General features: G+C 42.4%; 1 protein-coding gene across 3 annotated transcripts in view; it reads left to right on the top strand.

The window, feature by feature from the left end:
- SASH1 (SAM and SH3 domain containing 1) overlaps positions 1-20,086 on the top strand; it is an 890,912-nt gene that overhangs the window by 697,756 nt on the left and 173,070 nt on the right. Inside the window, exon 1 of one of the 3 annotated variants that reach the window (XM_048844289.2) lies at positions 1,257-1,580. The exons of the other annotated variants lie outside the window; for them this stretch is intronic. Coding sequence (XP_048700246.1) covers positions 1,578-1,580 — 3 coding nt within the window. The 5' untranslated portion in view covers positions 1,257-1,577. Of the gene's footprint in view, positions 1-1,256; positions 1,581-20,086 lie in introns of those variants that run through there. 3 annotated transcript variants of the gene reach the window in all.

Here is a 20,086-nt window from a genome sequence, read left to right on the forward strand (position 1 = left end):
GCACAGCCTGCAAAATTATGCAGTTTAAATTTTGTTCTGTGTTCTTCTTTTTTTTTTATTAGCATGGAGTGACATTCCCACTTCTCTGGCTTTTATATGCAGGAAACCAGTTGTTGTGGCATAGCTGGGCCATGGAGTTTTTATAGAACGTTGAGGAGTGGGGGAGAAGGGGCTCAGAAAGAAAAAGGCCGAGAATCCCTGGAGTAGACGGTATTTGAGAGCCACTGCCCTGCAGCCTGAGGAAACGGACACACTCCTACTCTTCCCATTTCCCATATCCTTTATTCATCTGATATAATAGTGCCAGTGGTGGTTTGGAGCTGATGCAACCACTGCCAGTTCTGGCTTTTTAACACTTACTCTGCTAGGGCCTGTCCCTGGTTCCCCTGGAAAAATGTTGCAATATTGCAGAAATCACGAAATCCTTGCTAGAGCTGGCACCCCTGGAAAATTATATTTCTTTCCTTCTCTTCTTGTATTCAATTATAAGTGACCCATATTTGCTCAAACTTAAAAAAAAAAAATAACCCTAGAAAATTGTAGCCCCAAAAGTGGAAGTTTCAGAAATACATGAATGACTGACTCAAAGCAACATACAGACTGGGCATGCATCTTTTTCCATCACAGAGTCATTTTATATATGGAGTTGTATGGTGGTTTTCTTTTGATAGACTATTTTATTTTTTTAAACTGCTTCCAAACGGAAATGATTTGAAAGATTTTTCTTAAGACTCTATGTAGGTATGTATCTTAGGCCCCAATCCGTCAAACATTTACACAGTACACATATATAACTTCACAGGGAAGTCAGTGGAAGTGCTCATGTTTGTAAAATTACTAAATTTCTGTAGGATTAGGCTCCAGATAAGACTTTAAAAGGACAAGAATTTAGCGGTAAAATTCTGCCTTATCGGCTGTGTTCATGATCAGCAGGACTTGGGTTTGTCCAGGCTGGAGGGAAAAGGGGAAGAGGCTGGGCTGGGCTATCCAACTGTGAGATTTAATTTGGGGTTGGCAAGGGAAGGAGGGTTAGGTACCGGGATGGGGGATGGGCACTGTTAGGAAGTCAGTTAACCATTGCATTCGGGGTGCTGCCCTTCAGTGTGAGGTTTTTGGTGTTAATTTGGTAGTTAGCAAGCTGCAGTGGAAATGACACATCTCTAGCACAAAGGGAAAGAGATGTTTGTCAGAGGAAAGACCAGAAGCTGGGCAACTGCAGCTGGAAGGCTCTGTCTTTGTTTGAACTTAATGCTGGGGAGGCCAGCAAAACCTTTGAATAGTTTTTGTATTCCTTTATATATTATTTATACAGTGTCAACCTTTTTGTATTGTATGAAGTGACTATCCCAGCATTTCTTGAGGACAGAGCTCTCTTTGGAGTGAGACAGTGCTTGACTAGGAGCTGACGCTCTTCATTCGGAATGTGAAGTGGGGTTCATTTTACTAAGAACTGCTGGCCCTTGAAGTTGATGCAGAACTGAGTGGTACCTGTGCTTTGGAGGATAGCCTAGGGACTGTAAAGAAGAACTGGCTTATTTATACTGTCCTGGCTGAGAGAGCTATTGCATTGTTGTCACATGGTAAGTCAGCTCATTCCATCCTTTTTATTTTTCTGTATTTCAGTACATTAAAATAACCAAATTTGGATTGCATTGATGCATTTCATGACTTGCATAGGTTTAATTGCAGCCGAATTTAATAGTTAAATAATTACAGCATGTTTGTTTTAAACTGTAATTTCACTTTAAAATTTATAGTATAATCTCCAGGGAAAATACTTGTGCATGGTTTACTACACACTGTCCTGTTTGTTTGTTTTTTTTAAAAAAAAAAAAGCATGAGAAGGAATTTTTTTCAAAAAATATCCGTACTTATAGATAAGGTTTTAATGTTAGATCATTTTGTTTTAAATGACTTTATTTTGGGGGAAACGTTTTATAAATATAATGACTTGTACTAGGCCAAAATCAACCCCCCTTCCCCCTCCCCCCCACAAAACTTGAAAACAGCAGGATGTGGGGAAAGGGTTAGTGGCTTTTTTCAGCTCTGCTTTAAATACGTTAGAGGCTTCCACTCTTGCCTAGTGTCGTTTAAGTTCCAGTAGTTCTAACTTGCTGTAGTTTCAAATTATGTTTAAATATCTATTTCACAGTGTGTGTTTTTAGTCAAAAGAAATGTCTAAGATGTGGAATGTTGCCCTATATAAATATATAGGGCAACATTCCACAGCTTGAACAGTTTGTTGGCTAAAAAACACAGCATAATAGGTATAAGGGAGGGTGTGTGTGTGTGTGTGTGTGTCTCTATCTCTATATACGATAGCTTGTCTAGATCTAATTTCAAAAGTTGTTTTTCAGCATATCCACTACAGAAGAAATAAACTGGAGAAGGTTCAATGCAGTGATTGAAAATATTAATTCTGTGTGGCGATGGCACAAGAAATAAAATCTTAGTAAGATTATTTTATAACAGAAAATCACAAAGCCTTTGGGTCTGAGCCTATGATCTGCCAAATGGATGAGGGTGGGTGTAGGGATGTGTAGCTCAGTTCAGAGAACTCAGTCAAGATGTAAGGGGAAGAATTGCTTGGGGCATACAAGACCTGTTTCCAGTGATGCATGGATGTTAGTAGCACACTGAGCTTTAATATCCCAGAGGAGAGTGAGACATGGACATGAAGGGATGTGTCAAACAAAGTCTTTTTAGGAGAAGGAAATTGAAAAAGGTACAGAAGAAGTGTAATATTTTATATATTTGGTTAATCTCACATGTACATGTGTGCAAACACACATGCACCAGGCTCATGCATTGGATCCAGCTACGAGGAGAAATGTTTCCCCATTTGATTTTTATTTTAGGCAACTGTCACTACGTTCTGTCTCCATCGCTACCTCTGTAGATATGAGCGATAACTTTAATGCACACACTGTTTAGTTATTTGTCTGGTTTGAAAAACAGTGGGTGAGTTAGAAGGATGCTACTAGGTCAAATTTGCCTCCAGGTCTAGGTTTTGTAAAAGGAAGTTTAAGATCTTAGAAATGTTTTTAAAGTTTATTATAAAAATTCCAGAACAGCCAGTTGTTTTAGGCAGTTAAACAGGCCCCTGCAAGGATTTGCAACCCAGTGCCACCTACCTTTTGAGGCAGTGCTAGCTGTTTCCAGGCCCCCCCAGCAGAAAGAATGTTGAGTGCTTTGCACTATTTGGACCCCATCAGGCAGGGGTGTACTTTGTGCTGTCGGGGTCCTGTGCCAGGTATCCGCTAGTGCAGGGGTGGGCAAACATTTTGACCTGAGGGCCACATTGGGTTCCCAAAATTGTATGGAGGGCTGGTTAGGGGAGGCTGTGCCTCCCCAAACAGCCAGGCATGGCCTGGCCCCCGACCCCCCCCCCCACTTCTCGTCCCCTGATGGCCCCCCCAGGACTCCCTACCCCCCTGTTCCCTGATGGCCCCCCCCAGGACTCCTGCCCCATCCACCACTCCCTGTTCCCTGTCCGCCCCACCACCATATCCAACCCCTCCTTTCATTCCTGACTGCCTCCACAGGACCCCTGCCTCATCTAACCCCCCCTCTCATTCCTGACTGTCCCCCTGGGACCCCTGCCCCCATTCAACCCCCCTGTTCCCTGCCCTCTGACCATCCCGACCCCATCCACACCCCTGGCCCCTGACCACCCCCTCGAACTTCCCTGCCCTCTATCCAAACCCCACCCCCCGTCCCCTTACCCGCTGCCTGGAGCACAGGTGGCTGGTGGCACCACAGCCATGCCACGCAGCACAGAGCACCACATCAGGCCGGGCTCTGCAGCTGCGCTGCCTAGAACAATGGGCTGGCGGGCAGTGAGCTGAGGCTGCGGGGGAGGGGAAAGAGTGGAGGAGGGACTGGAGGCGAGCCTCCCGGGCCAGGAGCTCAGGGGCTGGGCAGGAGGGTCCCGTGGGCCGGATGTGGCCCACGGACCGCAGTTTGCCCACCTCTACACTAGTGGGACTCAGGACCTGAATCTGACTCATGACTTTAGTTAAACATGACAGTAGATTCTTAAATCCAGGGAACATTGCCCCACTGCAGCTTACTCTGTAAGTTCACTCGGACTCTGTCCAAGATTGAATGCCAAATAAAACCTAAAGAAACAAACAAGCAAAAATTATTCAAGGTAAAAAGTGGCCCATGATGCTGTCATTGAAGACTTTTCAGTAGAGATGATAAAAAGTCTTAAATACCATGTCGTGGCTCTTCTTTTGTTTCTAATGTAAGGGAAATGTGCCTCCTGTACATTCCACTCAGGGAGCCAGCTGTCACATGAAGGAAGAGCTGTGTACCTCAGGGCTAGAATTGCTACCGTGGTGCAGCCATACCGAGGCAGCTGCATTGCTGTGGGTCTGCTGGTGCAGAGGCTTTGTGCCCATGGAGAGAGCTCTCCTGTTGGCACAGTTACCCCACCTCCCTGCGCAGCGGTCCACACCAGCGCTTCGCTCAGAGTAACATATGTCGTTCAGGGGTGGCTTTTCCACACCCCTGAGCGACTTAAGTTATATCTAAATAAGTGCTAATGTGTACAAGCTCTCAGTCACAACTGTCTACGTCAAAGGAGAACAGTAATGGTTAAGAGAAGCTGGGTTTGTACTCTTCTGCTTCTTTATAAAACATAAAGTGTGAAAGGTTCTTTATACTATTCCTTCACTTTTATTATTCAGATTTTCTACTATAAATGGTTAGCATTGCCAACCACAAATGCTCAAAAATCAGTGAGTCTTTAGGGTATGCTTGGGTCACATTTTCAAGCTTTTTCTCAACAACTGTAAGGGCTAGAAACTTTTTTAAAATGAAAACTGAGGTCCTTGTATATTCACATGACTCCAGGAGCTAGGGCTTTAAGAAGAGCGACAGTTATTGTCAGAGTCATAATAAAATCTGAAAAGTTGGCAACACTGATTCCTTTGGAGTTACAGGGCTAACATTCGATGGCGGTAGCTACTATGCCGGGGAGGGAGGGGGCACAAGTTGAGATTTTTACTCTCAGTCTCTAGGGCTTCAGGGACCATGTCCTTCTTTTGGGGCACCATGTGCAGCCCTTGGGTGGAGGAGTTTATCAATACTCAGCAAATACCTCTTTGACCAAGGAGTGGCACTAATGGACCAAAACAGGAGTCCCCATTTAATGGAAAGGTAGTGACTTTGGCAGTGCAATGGAAGGAAATCACAGAGAAAGGAGGCTACTCCAGGACTCTTCTGATAGGGGTGCAGATTTGGCTCTGGGGTGAAATGAAGAAATGGCAATAAAAGTAAGATACCAGTTCATCCCTTTGAATGAATGATAGTGGAGAAAATTGCTGTGGAGAGACAGGCATTCATGTCCCCTCTGAATCTTGGCAAAAGAGCCCATCATAGAAAGGAGTATTCCTTTGAGCAAAAGAGGTCTCACTATTCATCGTTCCCTGTCTTGAAACATAATATGATAATGAGTCAGACACTACATGGCTTTTGGCCTCCTCTGTTTGTTTTATCACCGTTCCACAAGGCTTCTAAATGTTGACAGTGTGCCCAGTGGATACAGGTGGCTGAAGTAGGAACTGGATTTCCTCAGTATTCCACACATGCTTTTCTTTGTAGAGACGGGAGACGGGGGGGACTTCCTGATCCTTTAGGGGCAGGGGAAAAGAGCATGTACAAAGCGCGCATGTCTTTTTTGTGACCTTTCTCTTCCTTTGACCAATTTAGAAAAAGTACCTGGGGATGGACAGGCCAGCCAGCCAAAGTGCAGCATGTTGAGAAGTCAAGAAAGGATGTTTTTTTTTGGTGACTTTGGCAAGCAAAGCTGGTGTGGATTTTCAAAAGGTGTTACAAAATCAGCTCCACCTAATGGATTCACAAGACTTCTTTAATCTCCGCTTTTAAAAATAAATTGCTGCCTGACATTTTGGCCTCTCTGTACCCATTGTACATTTCAAAACAAATGCACATTCTGGAAGATTTGTCATGTAAAAGTTCAAAGCCAATCTTGCTGATTACACATGACGAATATTAGTATTAGAGATTAAAGTGTGTGTGTGTGTGTTTTATGAGGAGCGTGAGGTGGTAATTTTCCATTTAATTTAAATCCCATTATACTGCCATACATTATAAATGGATGTTTGTATTGTTTCTTGTTAAAGTGAAACAGCCAGTGCTGGTTTTTCTCCTTCAACATTCAGAAATAGTTACACAGGAATCAATAAACCGACGGGATCTCCATTAAAGTCTATCGGATTCCAGTGTGACTGGTGAGCAAGTGAGTGTCAGAAATCTAGGGTAATAGTGGATTAGTGTGTAGGCCCTGCCACAAAGGCAGAACATCTGGCCCATGAAAGAGCTGACCCGAGTTTAGGTGGGGAGGGTGGGAAGTAACTGCAAATGAAGCTCAATGGGTCTCAGTAGTAGAGTCTGCTGAGTGAGAGGCGAGAGTTGTAGAGTCATTTAGAGGATTTTGATCCCTTGACTTGTCAAGGAACTGTCCTGTTAAAGTTAAGTGTCATTTCCTCCTGAATATCAGAGATGCCCCAGGATAAAGGACAGGACTGCAAGACTGTAACTTACATAAACAAAACTATTAGGAAAATAAGGCTTAGCTAAGGAGTAGGTTTTTACTCAGCCTGGAGAAAATCCTGGAAATGTAAGGTCCTGGGTCCAGAGGCTCCTAGAAAGTCTCATTTTACTGAAACTAGTCTTGCAACTTTTCTTCATTCTATTGCTTCTGTCTCATTCCTTGGAGAATATTTGTTCCGTTGATCCAGACTAAGTTCCTTAGAGTCAAGGAAGCAGAAGATTCTAAATCACTGTAAAACTTTGGATGTTTAACACATTATGACTGCTACTATAATAAGCACTATGTAAAAGCTAGGTATTTTCATCAGTAGATCTCAGTACTGACTGAGATGCACCAGGCTAATTAACTTTGCCATACACTTGTAAAAGTAACATCTGGGAGTTCTATTATCCTACTGTTGCACACAAGCAATTCTCACAGACGTCAGGGATTTGATTCTGCTGCCGCTGAACTTAATGTCTGACTTCAATAGGAGAAAGGTCAGACCCACGCATCGGTGGCCTAGGCAGCCAAGGGATAAGTTCTTGATATCTTTTGCTTGTTGGAGCACTGGTTTGTCACCATAACCCAACAGGTGTATGAACCCAGTAGGAAGATGCTCTTGGGCCTAGAGAAGGTAGAGTTCATCGTGTTCAGTCAATGGAATGGTACTATGTTAGAAAGTGAAAGCTAGGGGTAGAATTTTCAAAAGTACTCAGCATTGTCCTAACTCTGCTCCCTCCATTACCTTAAACAGAGCGGGTAAGTCAATACTGAGTGCTTCTGAAAATCCTGCATCCACTGCACCCTCGATCCTGGTACATGGCTGTCAATACGAAGTGCAGAAGAGTTAGGACAGAATCAGAAAAGAGACGATAACCTGGCATGAAATCTCAACCCTATAAATCTGACAAGTCTAGTTTAGCTCCTCGGGAAGGTGAGATTCCTTGGTGGTTCTTTCGTAGAATTGTGCCTGCTGTTGGCTTCCATCGGCAACGACATGGTCATATCAGATTATTCTACAAATATTAAGATATTGCATTGATATTTTTCTAAATAAGGTTGCTTACTACAGTATTTGTCATCTAAAAGTGATCAGTGAAAGATATTACTGACTTAAAATACAGTATTTAGTTTCATCATTCATTTCATAGTTTTAAGTTTTGTATAGAAGAGACCATACTTAGCCTCCGATGTAGTTAGTTTTCTAGTTCGACTTTTTGTAAAATTATCCATACTGTTTGAAATTTGTTGTTGAAGTCTCATTTCCCAGCACACACTCCAACCTTACCAAATAGCCTTTGCCTCTGTAAATAAATCCCCCTCCTCCAATCACAAGAGTGGGTGCCTACTCTCAGCTGCACGTTGTTCTGGTGGTTACTGCAATGTTTTGAAAAGACTTATTTATCAAATGTTGCTGTTTCAGCAACAAAAAAATGCTAGAAAATATTGGTATAGGATTACTAGAAATGTGGACCAAATAACACATGGCATTGATTGGTGCATTATTTTTGTGGCATGGTGAAACATGGTCCACGGGATAGAGCACTGGAATATGCCAACTTTCTAATCACACAAAATCGAACACCCCTGCCCCACCCCTTCTCTGAGGCCCTGCTTGCTCTGTCGCTCACTCTCCCCCCACCCTCACTTTCACCTGGCTGGGGCAGGGGGTTGGGGTGCAGGAATGGGGTGAGGCCTCTGCCTAGGGGTGCAGGTTCTAGGGTGGGGCCAGGGATGACTGAAAAAAGGCTAATGTAGTGCCAATCTTTAAAAAAGGGAAGAAGGAGGATCCTGGGAACTACAGGCCAGTCAGCCTCACTTCAGTCCCCGGAAAAATCATGGAGCAGGACCTCAAAGAATCAATCCTGAAGCACTTGCATGAGAGGAAAGTGATCAGGAACAGCCAGCATGGATTCACCAAGGGAAGGTCATGCCTGACTAATCTAATCGCCTTCTATGATGAGATTACTGGTTCTGTGGATGAAGGGAAAGCAAATTGGAGAGAGTCCAGCGAAGGGCAACAAAAATGATTAGGGGTCTGGAACATATGAGTTATGAGGAGAGGCTGAGGGAGCTGGGATTGTTTAGCCTGCAGAAGAGAAGAATGAGGGGGGATTTGATAGCTGTTTTCAACTACCTGAAAGGGGGTTCCAAAGAGGATGGCTCTAGACTGTTCTCAATGGTATCAGATGACAGAACGAGGAGTAATGGTCTCAAGTTACAGTGGGGGAGGTTTAGATTGGATATTAGGAAAAACTTTTTCACTATGAGGGTGGTGAAACACTGGAATGCGTTACCTAGGGAGGTGGTAGAATCTCCTTCCTTAGAGGTTTTTAAGGTCAGGCTTGACAAAGCCCTGGCTGGGATGATTTAACTGGGAATTGGTCCTGCTTTGAGCAGGGGGTTGGACTAGATGACCTTCTGGGGTCCCTTCCAACCCTTATATTCTATGATTCTATGAGGGGTTTGGAGTACAAGAAGAGACTCAGGGCTGGGGCAGGGGATTGGGGTATAGGGGGTGGTGGTGTAGAGTGCAGGCTCTGGGAGGAGTTTGGGGTGCAGGAGTGGGCTCTGGGCTGGGGTATGGGGTGGGGACTCCTTCTGGGGCTGTGGGATCTGGGTGGGGCCAGGGATGAGAGCTTTGGGTTACAGGCGGGGACTCAGGGCTAGGGCTGGGGCAGGGGCCTGGGTGTGTGTGCAAGCTGAGGGAGGGAGTTTTGGTGTGGGAGGGGACTCTGGGGTGAGGGAGCAGGATGGGGTGCGGTGTCCCAGCGGTGCTTACCACAGCTCCCAGGAAGCGGCCGCCAGCTCCCTCGGCCCCTGGGCAGAGGTGTGGCCAGGCAGTTCCATGCGCTAACCTTGCGTCCACAGCCGCCGGGACTGGGACCTGCAGAGCCGGCACTTGGGCAGGGGCAGCGAATGGAACCTATGTGCTAGGGGCCACAGGGACCTGGCGGCTGCTTCTGGGAAGCCTGCCTTAGCCCCAGGCCCCTGCTGCGATGTTGACCGGACTCTTAACGGCCCAGTCGGCAATGCTGACCAGGGTCTCTTCTCGACTGGGTGTTCTGGTTGCAAACTGGACACCTGGCAACCCTAAATATGACTCAAGAGCCCTGTGTTCTACCCTGGTTCTGCCACTGGCTTATTTGTTACCTTAGGCAAGTCACTTCGCCTCTGTGGCTCAGCTTCCCTTCCCAGTTTTGTCTCTTGTCTGTTTAGAGTGAAAGCTCTTACAGTGTGTTTGTACAGTGTCTAGCACAATGGGGACCTGATCTTGAATGTGGCCTCTTGGTGCTGCTGATACAAATAATAAATGGTGGCTATATTTGATCAGGTGACACAGAAAATGTTCAGAAGATGGAACACCACCCAAAACAAGATATATTTGGGCAAACTTTTCTCAAGAGAGATTTCATAAAAACCCCATTAATTGCTCCATACTTTTCCCTGCATTACCTTTCACATCATTTCTAGATTTCCAAGAAAATTGTGAGAAAACAGAAATTCTCCTTTTCACTCAAAATGTTGCTCTGACTTGTGTCGTTCACTGAAGTCACAATTCATTCTGTATTTGTGAAATGACAATTCGGTGTAACTGAAAGGATTAAAATGTCTTAAATATTGAATGATCATTGACATGACTGATAAGTCAGGCAGGAGGAGCAAATTGCACCGTAGGGAGAGAACTTGCATTTACCCATAATTGTATAGGAAGAGTAATTGTCAACAATGACAGGGTAGTGATTTTCTTTTTAAGGCAAGTCAATTTTATGAAAAATTAAAAGATGGTCATTGTGTGGGGTATGGGGAAACCAATTTTAATTTTGTTTTTCGAAAGCTGGGAGGATTGTTTTATATCCAGACCAACCATTATTTTCCATTTTGGTGCACATAAGACCAGTTAGATACAGATGACATATTAAACAAAATATTCTGTGAAGTTTTCTGGAGAGTGGAATTGTCTCTTTAGAGTGAATACTGTCTTTGTTAATGAAACAGGGAGACTCTGATAAATAGTTCTGTTGCTTCTACTGCTCCTTGAAGTCAGAAGTTAAACTTGGTCCCTTTCTAATACCACTGGTGTTGATCTTTGAGCCTGATCCTTTTCCAGATTAAGTCAGTGGGAGATTTCCCACTGCATTTTATTTATTTATTTATTTATTTTGGAAGCTGGTTTCAGCCCACAGAGTGCTAAGCAGTGAAGTGAAGTACTTGAAGTTTGACTGGCCAGTTTCAGTGCTCTTTACAGATTTGTATTTAACAGCAATTTTATCTGATGCTGGGAAGTTTCTTATTTGGGGCCAGATCCAACATTCTTGAAGTCAATGGCAAAACTCGCTGATTTTTGGGGTGTAGACTCAGATCTTTAATATGGCAGCAGTCACTGGAGAGGGTATTTAAAGTATTTTTTTTTCTCCCTGACATAGCACCATTGTAGAAATATTCCAAAACTTTCCAAAGGGCTTCTGCTGTGGGAAGTACTGATACAAGTGATGCTTTGTTTTGTAGGAATATTCAAACCTGTGGCAAAACTCTTGCTCTTTTTTCTCCCTTCCCCCTCCCCAACAGGTGCCACAGGCTCTTCGACATTTGCAGAGCAGATGGGATGTCATTTTAATGTTGTATCTAACTGACAAGGCCTTAACATAATGTTCTCCATGTATCCTGCCTAGGAAAGTGTGGGCAAAGGAATCTTGGATCACTTGTATTTCCTCTTCAGCAATGCTTTTTTTTAACTTGCTTACTGCTGCATGAAAAAATGAGTGATAACTTTTTAACTGGCTTGTGTGAACATAGTTTGCTACTTTTTGATTTTTTTACTTCTTGGCCATCTGTTGTAGGCTCCTCTTTCATGCATTAATTTATGTATGTGGGTTTATGTATACACACGTACATATGACTGTTACATAAACACAGACAAATCAGTTAATGCAGGAAATTTGTGTGCACCTCTCCAAAATAGTGATTTTTGAGTGTCTCAAATTTTGGATTCCTAACTTGAGGCATCTTGGTGTCTGACTTCTCGGATATGTCTACACGGGGTGGGGGGAAGCTGAGAAAACCTACACACCACCCTGGGGCAGTGAGTCTTGGAGCCCAGGTGAACTGACTTGAGCTCTCAGGGCTTTGAATGTAGATATTCGGGCTCATGCTGGAGCCTGGGTTCCAAGACACACCACACACACACCCCACATCCCCCTGGTTTCAGAGGCCGGGCTCCAACCCAAGCATGAACATCTACACTGTTGTGTTTAGCCCCACAGCACAAGCCCTATGACCCTGAGTCTGTTAACCTGGGGTCTGAGACTTGCTGATGTGGTCTTTTTTGCTGTGTAGACATACTGACAGAGGGCAGATGCTCAGCACTTTTTGAAAATCAGGCCCCCAAATTGAGCACTCAAACACTGATGCATCCACTATGACTTATCATTTTTGCAAACCTTGGCATAGCTACATGCACACCCATTAACACGGGTGTATGTGTAACTCAGGGAAAGAGTAAGGAAAATTGTTTTTTTTTTAAAATAGGTTTCAACATAGTACATTGAACCCTTGTGACTTTCTTCTGAAGGTTGTCTCCTGCTATGCAGCATGTGCTGTGCATGTTCTGGTTGGAATGATTTAAATGAGAAATGAAATGTGCTTCCAAGATTTAAATCGCACTAAAGTTGTGATTTATCAGGAGGTTTTTATGAGCAACCCATGCCAAGATGACATTTGTTGTGAGAGGAGAGGTTGTACTTCCCCCAGATGGATTGGGGATCAAACTGAAAGGGGTGAGAGAGCCCCAAACAAATATTTAATATATTTTAATTGAGGCATAAGTGAACTAACAGCAAACCCTTTCCCCTTTGCAGCCGCATTTTCTGGGATCCTCCCCTTTCAAAGCATATTGAGAGAGATTCTTGGCTTCCTTGTGCATCAGGCTGCCCCTCAGGCAACTGTCATCCACAATCATATCGATTACACACTACCACAGGGGCTCAAACGTCTTGTACAAATATTGTCATTATAAAAACCAGACCTGAGGCTGGCTTATATCTAGCAGAATCACAGTATTAAAAAAGACCTGCATAAAATATTCTAATTCTGTAGATATTAATTCTTTGTGAGAGGCACAGGTACGTAATGCATTTAAACTCCCTTGGGTTCTTTACAACTCATTATATTCTATACTTATAGACCCGGATTCTGCAAAGACTCAGGCATGTGTTTAACTTTAGGCACTGTGAACGGTCCCATTGACACCAGTGGACTACTGCTTGTGTGCATATCTATTCATCACTGTAAGAAAGAGGTTTGCAGTCTGTCCTGAACACATGACACAGAACAGTCAAACATGAAAATCCTATTTGGAGTCTTTTGTTTTAGCTCCCTCTCGTGCATCCACCCAAAACAAATCAGCTCCAGTTATTAAAATAATGTCCCCTTCCAGTCCATTATAATTGTCTTGGGAAACAGACACTAAAATATTTTAAATATCATTTTTTCCAAACTGCCAGATACATTTGACATGATTATTATAGCAGTGTATGCAGTAGGGAGCATTGGACTGTTAGGTCTCCTTGAAATTCTTGATTGCATTCCCTTCTAGTTACAGGCAAACATGAAAAAACAGCTGGGCAAGTACAGACAAATGAAAGTATCAGCTTAAATTACTTTTGATATATTGAAAGCTGTTTCAAGTAACTCCCCAAGGAACCAGCAGTGGTAATTTCCTAATAGAGGAGGCCTACATCTTTAAGTAAAACATTACCTAGGAAGTGTTATGGAACAAAATTTGGAGGGTACTTTTAAGAGGTTAATTAAGGTAGGCCGTAGCCTCGTTGAGATATCTTAATGAAGGCTTCATTGTTCTTCATATGCACAAACATTACATGTAAATATATAATACACAATAAAGATTTTATTTTCCATGAGTTTAGGCTTGCCACGTAACAAATCCCAGCTTTGCCACTCATGGGTAATATAGGTCACCAAAATGAGAGCCAATAAAACATTTACAGAACATCATACAATCATGTGCCTTTATATGCCACCTTTGAACAGAGGCTATTCTAGGTACTTTAAATACTGGTTTTCTTCCTTCTCATAGCTTCAGGTGGAAATCTGGCTTGCAATCAGGATCCATGGTATGAAGGGTCATTGGTACTGTTTTCCATATTCCTTTCCTGTGAAGACGGGTTTCTTAATTACCATTAGACTAGCTGCACAGATCCTGGGTGAGAGACCAATGATAACAGATTTTTGAAACCACTAAAAATGACCAAAAATAGCTTTTGCATACACAGTAATGTCCTAATTGCAATATCCAAAGCTTTGAGACCATATGTTTTGTTGCTGTGTTCTGAGTTACACCTTCTTGAACTATCCTAAACCATTCTACTTTTTAGAGTGCTATGAGATCTGCTGAAAAATGCTATATATGAGCAAAGTATTTATTATTGTGTTTTATTTCCCCCTTGGTGTTCATCTTACTGGTAGATGATTATTGCATCCTTTCCAAACCCCCTACTTTTCATTTAATCAAGCAATATTTACTTATTTCCTTTATTTCATCCTCATACATCACTTCTCTCCACTTATGTCAGAATGTCACTAAACACTGTGTGTACTAATAACCTTTAAAAATCACAATATCAAATTACTTTTCAATAAGCATATGTTTGCTGTAGAACACACAGACAACTATGCAGAAACCTGTATGACCATCTTCAAACTGACTTGCCTGATTATTGCAACCTTTGCATTGTTTTCTCAGGGAGAGACAGATAGTAGCACGATACACCTAATGTTTGGGCACAATGATTTCCTTGCAAAACTTGAGAACTGAGCCCAGCATAGCTAGCTTACTGCCCTCAAGGGCTGCTGTATCATTATTGTTGCAGTTGGTCAGGTTGTATAGAATAAATCCTTCCCACTCACACCACTGTGATCAAAATAATCCTTCTGTTCACAGACTTTCCAAAATATGAATTGAGAGAATAGCTGGGAGACACATTCTGAGTGGTGCTTATGCCTGTCGTCACTATGTCTGTCTGTCTCTCTCTCAAATCTTGAAAGTGGATTGGCTGGTGTTTAAAAGCTGCAGTTTGTGGTAGAAGGCTTCTCGTCACTTTAATTACAGTTTGACAGGCACCTTTAGCTTCCAGCTGAGTTTCCCTAACTCAAAGCAGCTGCTCTTCTAAATTACTCCCCCTCCAATTCTCTATTTCAAATAGGTTACAGAAATGATATGTCTGCTACAGCCTCACCAGATTTAGGATAGCAAAATAGTCTTTCTCGTTTCTCCAGTGGTCCAGGTTTGAGTGTGGAGAGGTCAGGGCTCTGTCTGGTTTGCCCACTGAAATTTTTAAAGAGGATAAATTTCTGGTAGCTCTTGGATAGTCTAAGTAGGGTATAGTTAAAAATAAACATTACATATTGGACTTGGTTCTCCACTGCCTTTCACGTTGTGTTGCCAGTGAGTGTAAAGTGGGTTTTAAAGTGCTAATACTACCAGCATTACGAGTGGAGGATTCGGATTTGATAGCATTTTACACCAACTTATAACACAAGTGGAAATGACTACACAGGATCCAAGGCAATGGAGAGTCAGGCCCAATATTTTTATTATAGCCACAGATGGATCTTCATAATATTTGTCAGTGTGTTGTAAATGCTCATGATCTCATCACAAGTTCTGATGTTTTACTTAAAGCGACAACTCCTGGAGGCAAGTGAGGATGTGAGAATCTCAGCTTTCATTTAAAAAAATAAATAAATCTGGCCCTTATTGTTCCAAAGAAAAGCTTGAAAATGTGACCCAAATGCACCTTAAAGGCTCAGAAACCATAAGCCAAAGAGAGAGAATCCAACATATATTATTTTTAAAATCTCGTTGTTAAGCCAATTCCATGATTTCTTGGTGCCTGACTGATCTTTGAATGCTTGGGGCTGGGAATGCTGTTACAATACACTCTGGTCTCCTGTGGCATAGCTGCTGCTATCTTCCATAAATTCCATCTTAATTTACTTGTCCAAGCCTGCTGGGTGGTGCCGGGGTCAGCTGGCCAGGGGCATATCCTGAAACAGCTGAAGATGCCCCTGGTTTGGTCTGACCTGGCAGCCAGAGGGGCAGCCAGGAAGCTATTAAAGGGACAGTTGGGCTAGGACCATATACAGCCTTTTTTTAAAAGGTGAGAGGAGAAGAAATGGGCTTCTTCCCTCTGAGGAACTGGTAGCCTGTGTGTTTGGGACTCTTTCCTTGCCTGGTCAACTTATCCAGTAGACAAAGCAATTGGCAGAGAATTACACTAGCAGGAAGTGACCGTGGGGGGGAAAAGAGGTCCCAGTGGTGGAGAAAGTTACCGTAGGTAAATGTCTGGTCTGCAGCCAGACACTGAGATATCAGTTTGTTTTGTACTGGAAAGGTTACTGGTTTGCGTACACTGAATTTTAATTTGTTCCCCTAATTCTGTATGTACTTGGATAAATGCACCAGACATCTGTTTTTGTACCATACTGATGTCTGGATTCACTTTCTGTGGATTCCCCTGATCCCACTGGTGCTGCTGCTGCAGCATTCCCCACATCCCTTGTGGAGCACAGGGTCTGGAGGTGCAGGTCCATGGATCTTCCCTGAATCCATTTTTGACTAAAAGTCAAGTTCTCAGCAGTGTCTATCCATGTATCTTTAGAATGACAACATATTCATTGTTTCGAAGGTAATTCATTGCATTTTATCTTGTCAGGCTCTGAGCTGTACTGAATTGCTTTGTATGTTGTTCAGGAGAGGATTATGTATCCCTTAAGGACACAGGAAGCGCTCTGTTTTTTTAAGAGAAATTGTTCAACCCATCCATTTAAAATAAGTTGACGTTACTTACAAGTTCACCCATTAAAAGAAGAGCAGAGTGACACTTTTACCAGCAGACTTTATCCAGCTATTTTGTCACAGGTAGCTCAGATGTTTCTCTTGTAATGGGTGGGAATTAGATCATTTTTGGTGTAATAAAGTGTCTGATTTTCTATGACACTTGTGCAAAGATTTATTTAATACAAATTTTAATCCTGAGGAGAACCTAGAATTTTTAGGAAGAAGACTTGTTTTTTTTATCCTCTAAAGGGAGGTGCAATAAACATCTTTTAGAGGAGTCGTGATGTTTGTTTAAAAATGTGTGACTCGGTCATGCAAAAGAAGGGTGTGTACCACAGGCTTGTTCCAGGCACAGTGTGGGCAACCAGTGTGTGCAGATTTGTCTCAAGCATCTCCTCCTACATTTCCCCCCACCTGCTATTGCAGTCCTCAGTACCATTTGCTCCAGCGCTGGGCCTCTCTGAAATATAAGGCTCCCAGTTGTGCTGAATTGTCCCAAATCATTGGGCAGTTTTATGATCAGAATTGGGATGAGATCATCAAAACTCATTTTCACTTGTGACCTACTCAGAAGTTGAAGAAACTGCCTTGTTTGTTTGAGGAATTACAATGTAAAAGGGTTCTGCTGTAACCCAAGCCACCACCTAGCAACCCTAATACAGCAATAAGGGAGGGAGTGTACCTACTCCTTGGGACACAGGATTGGGATTGAGAGACCTGGGTGCTATTCACAGCTCTTCCACTAACTTGCTGAGTGATGTTGGGCAACTCACTCTTCCTTAGTTACCCATCTGTAAAGTTAATTCGGATTCTTAGTTAATGCACAGAGAGCTGTGCTCCGAGAGTTAATTACCATTTTGAAAAAGGAGCGATAGAAGAGCAAAATATTATTTGTTCGTTATTGAATTTAATTGTTTAAATGCTGTGTAATGGAAGTTCAAACAAACTTAAATAACCAGGTACTGTGTGTGAGAGAAAATAAACACAAACAAAGTTAGTTGTCCCCTAAGACTGGAAAAGTGTGACTCTGGACAGGAAATTCGATGATGTGAGGAAACAAAAGTAGGATTATAAAACTGACTTGTGCTTCTCATGCTGGAGATCACCAAGTCAGTATCTGCATTGAAAGAGACTTTACCGTAGAGCTCAAGTGCTTAGGAAGTGTCATGTCAGCCCTAATTGTGGGGTGGGAGGGTGGACTGGACAGGACATGAGACAATTTCAGATATCTCTGCGTGCAGGAAAAGGGATATGATCCTTTCCTTTCTCCTTATGACTCAACATGTATCTTTCCAGAAAAGCTCAGAGTGAATATTACAGCCATGTTTAGATTTCTTTTCCTTCTACAATGAGTGATACAAAATGAGGGTCACTGTATTTTGCCTCTCCTAACTGAAGTCTTAGACCCCCCCAGCCTTGACAGTGTTTTAAATTGGTGGTAGGTGTATATAGCACTAACTGTTGAAAGATTACTAGAGTAATTTTCAGGGGCATCTCTCTCTCTCTTCCCCCCCCCCCCCCCGTTTTTATTCTTTAGTCTGGAGGGATTCAGATCACTGAGAAAATGATGGATATTGTTTAATGTGGAGCTTTCAGACTTTTATCAAAATAAAACAATCTCCATAACTGCTTTCCACTAATTGAATTATACAGCTCAAACCCCTTTTGGTTTGTGTTGAGGGCATTAGTCTGCTGCTCTAGCGATAATCATAAAATTAGCAATAATAGTTGAAGCTGACAGCTAAACCTCTGAAACAGTTAGTGATTTCTGATCTCTACAGCAGCGCATAAGTTTAGCAGAGTATGTGGCCTGAATTACAAATATATTTTGAAAGAAAAACAAGTCAGTATTGTTGGATGGTCTGATTTATAAAATGTGCAAGACCTGACGGAATCATCTAATTGGCGATTGGTACTTTTGAATCATAAGCTTTTACAAATATATATAATTGTGTGATGTGAAAATAGCTTATCATAATGGGCCTGACTCTCTCCTGCCACTTGTATCTGCGTAAATCTGGAGTTACTCCTTTGAAATCAGTGGAGTTGTGCCTGTGGAAAATTAGTGAGACACAAATCAGTCCCAATATACTGCCTCACATTAATTTACATCACCCACTCTGTGCATCTAGGGTTCAATCCTGCCTTCAGATACAGGCCTTTTAGGATGCTAAGCAGAGTATACTTTGCACTGGCGGGTAGTATCAGGATCCTGTAACTGAAGCAGTTAGTACAGAGAGATTGCTAAAGGATCCTGAAGCCAAAAGTATACTCCATATTGTTTAAATTAAAATTTTAAAAAGTTAAGGGAAAATAAAGAAATTGTTTTGAAAGAATTATTTTTGCATATAATTAAACTTTGAATGTTTAACTTTGTGCCTGTTACTACGATTGAGTAAATGGGTGTGACACCACAGAGAGATGACAGATACTACTTTGGTGCAAAAGGAATTTGACCCTTTAGCCTCATGACTAAAGGGTTTGTGCATATGCTCTTTTTGAGGTGTGTGTGTGTGTGTGTTTATGAACATACATGTGAGTTTTTCCTTACAAGAGAGTACTATTCCTGGCATGTTTTCAAGTCTGACTTCTAGTCAGGTGTGCACTGGGAATGGTAGGGGATTCTTGTTGGTTTGTGAAAAGTCAGTGCTCCTGGAGTTGAACAGTCCTCAGTTGTGTGTGCACAAGTCCCACTGACATCAGTGGGTGTTGCAGGCACACAGACAGCTGATGAGATAATTGAGTTCTGGGATCTTGCAGCTATTGGCTGATTATGCAGATGATGGGGGGGAAGGTCTAGACTACAGTTTTCTTTCTGTTTCAATGCTGGTTAACTATTTTGCATTTACATGTTAGATAACTGGAAATCAATTACCCTAAGATACAACATGCAGGAAAAACTAATCAAGAACCCAAACGGTAGGCAGCCAGACTCACTGCTGTAGATCTGTCCTTCAGCTTGCCCTAAACTCCCATACTTGTGATACAACTGGTCCCTGTAAAGTGCTGCAAAATTCCATTGGGTCTCACTGCTCAAAGACAATGAGGAGCATTACCACTGGGGTGACTCTGAGTGTGGGGGGGAAAGATGCTCTGTGAGAGTGGGGAGTGACAGTTTGTCATGCCTTTGTCATTGCAGCTCTTGGAACATGGCATCTTTTAGTAAGAATGTCTTGAGATGAAACCATAAATTAATTAACAAGTTTATACAGGCTGGTGTTGAATCCCTGTTGCCAACTCTCACAATATTTGGTACTTTCCTAAAGCTCCAGCTCCTGGAGTCAAGTGATGAATTGAGAAGCTCAGTCTTTTGTTTAAAAAAAAAAATTCTAGGCCTCTTGGTAGTGACGAGATGAGTGTATCCTATACACTTTAAAAAAATAGAAGATATATGAAAAGATTCCAAAAGCATTATATTTTTACATGAAATGATATTTGGGTGCCTGATTCATGATTTTTGGATGCTTGAGGTTGTGTGACTGTGGTATGAAGGTTTAACATACATACATTTTGGATGGCCCTATTAATGCCAGATTAATGGTAGCTTGAAACAGCTTTTTGAGGTGTGGTTATTCATTTTAAAGCCTAACGGTGACCAATCACATTAAATTTAAACTATATCACTGCTGATCATTTTAGCAGATATCCAGCTCTTCTAAATT

Source organism: Caretta caretta, chromosome 3, assembly GCF_965140235.1.
Source record: "Caretta caretta isolate rCarCar2 chromosome 3, rCarCar1.hap1, whole genome shotgun sequence".
NCBI lineage: Eukaryota > Metazoa > Chordata > Testudines > Cheloniidae > Caretta > Caretta caretta.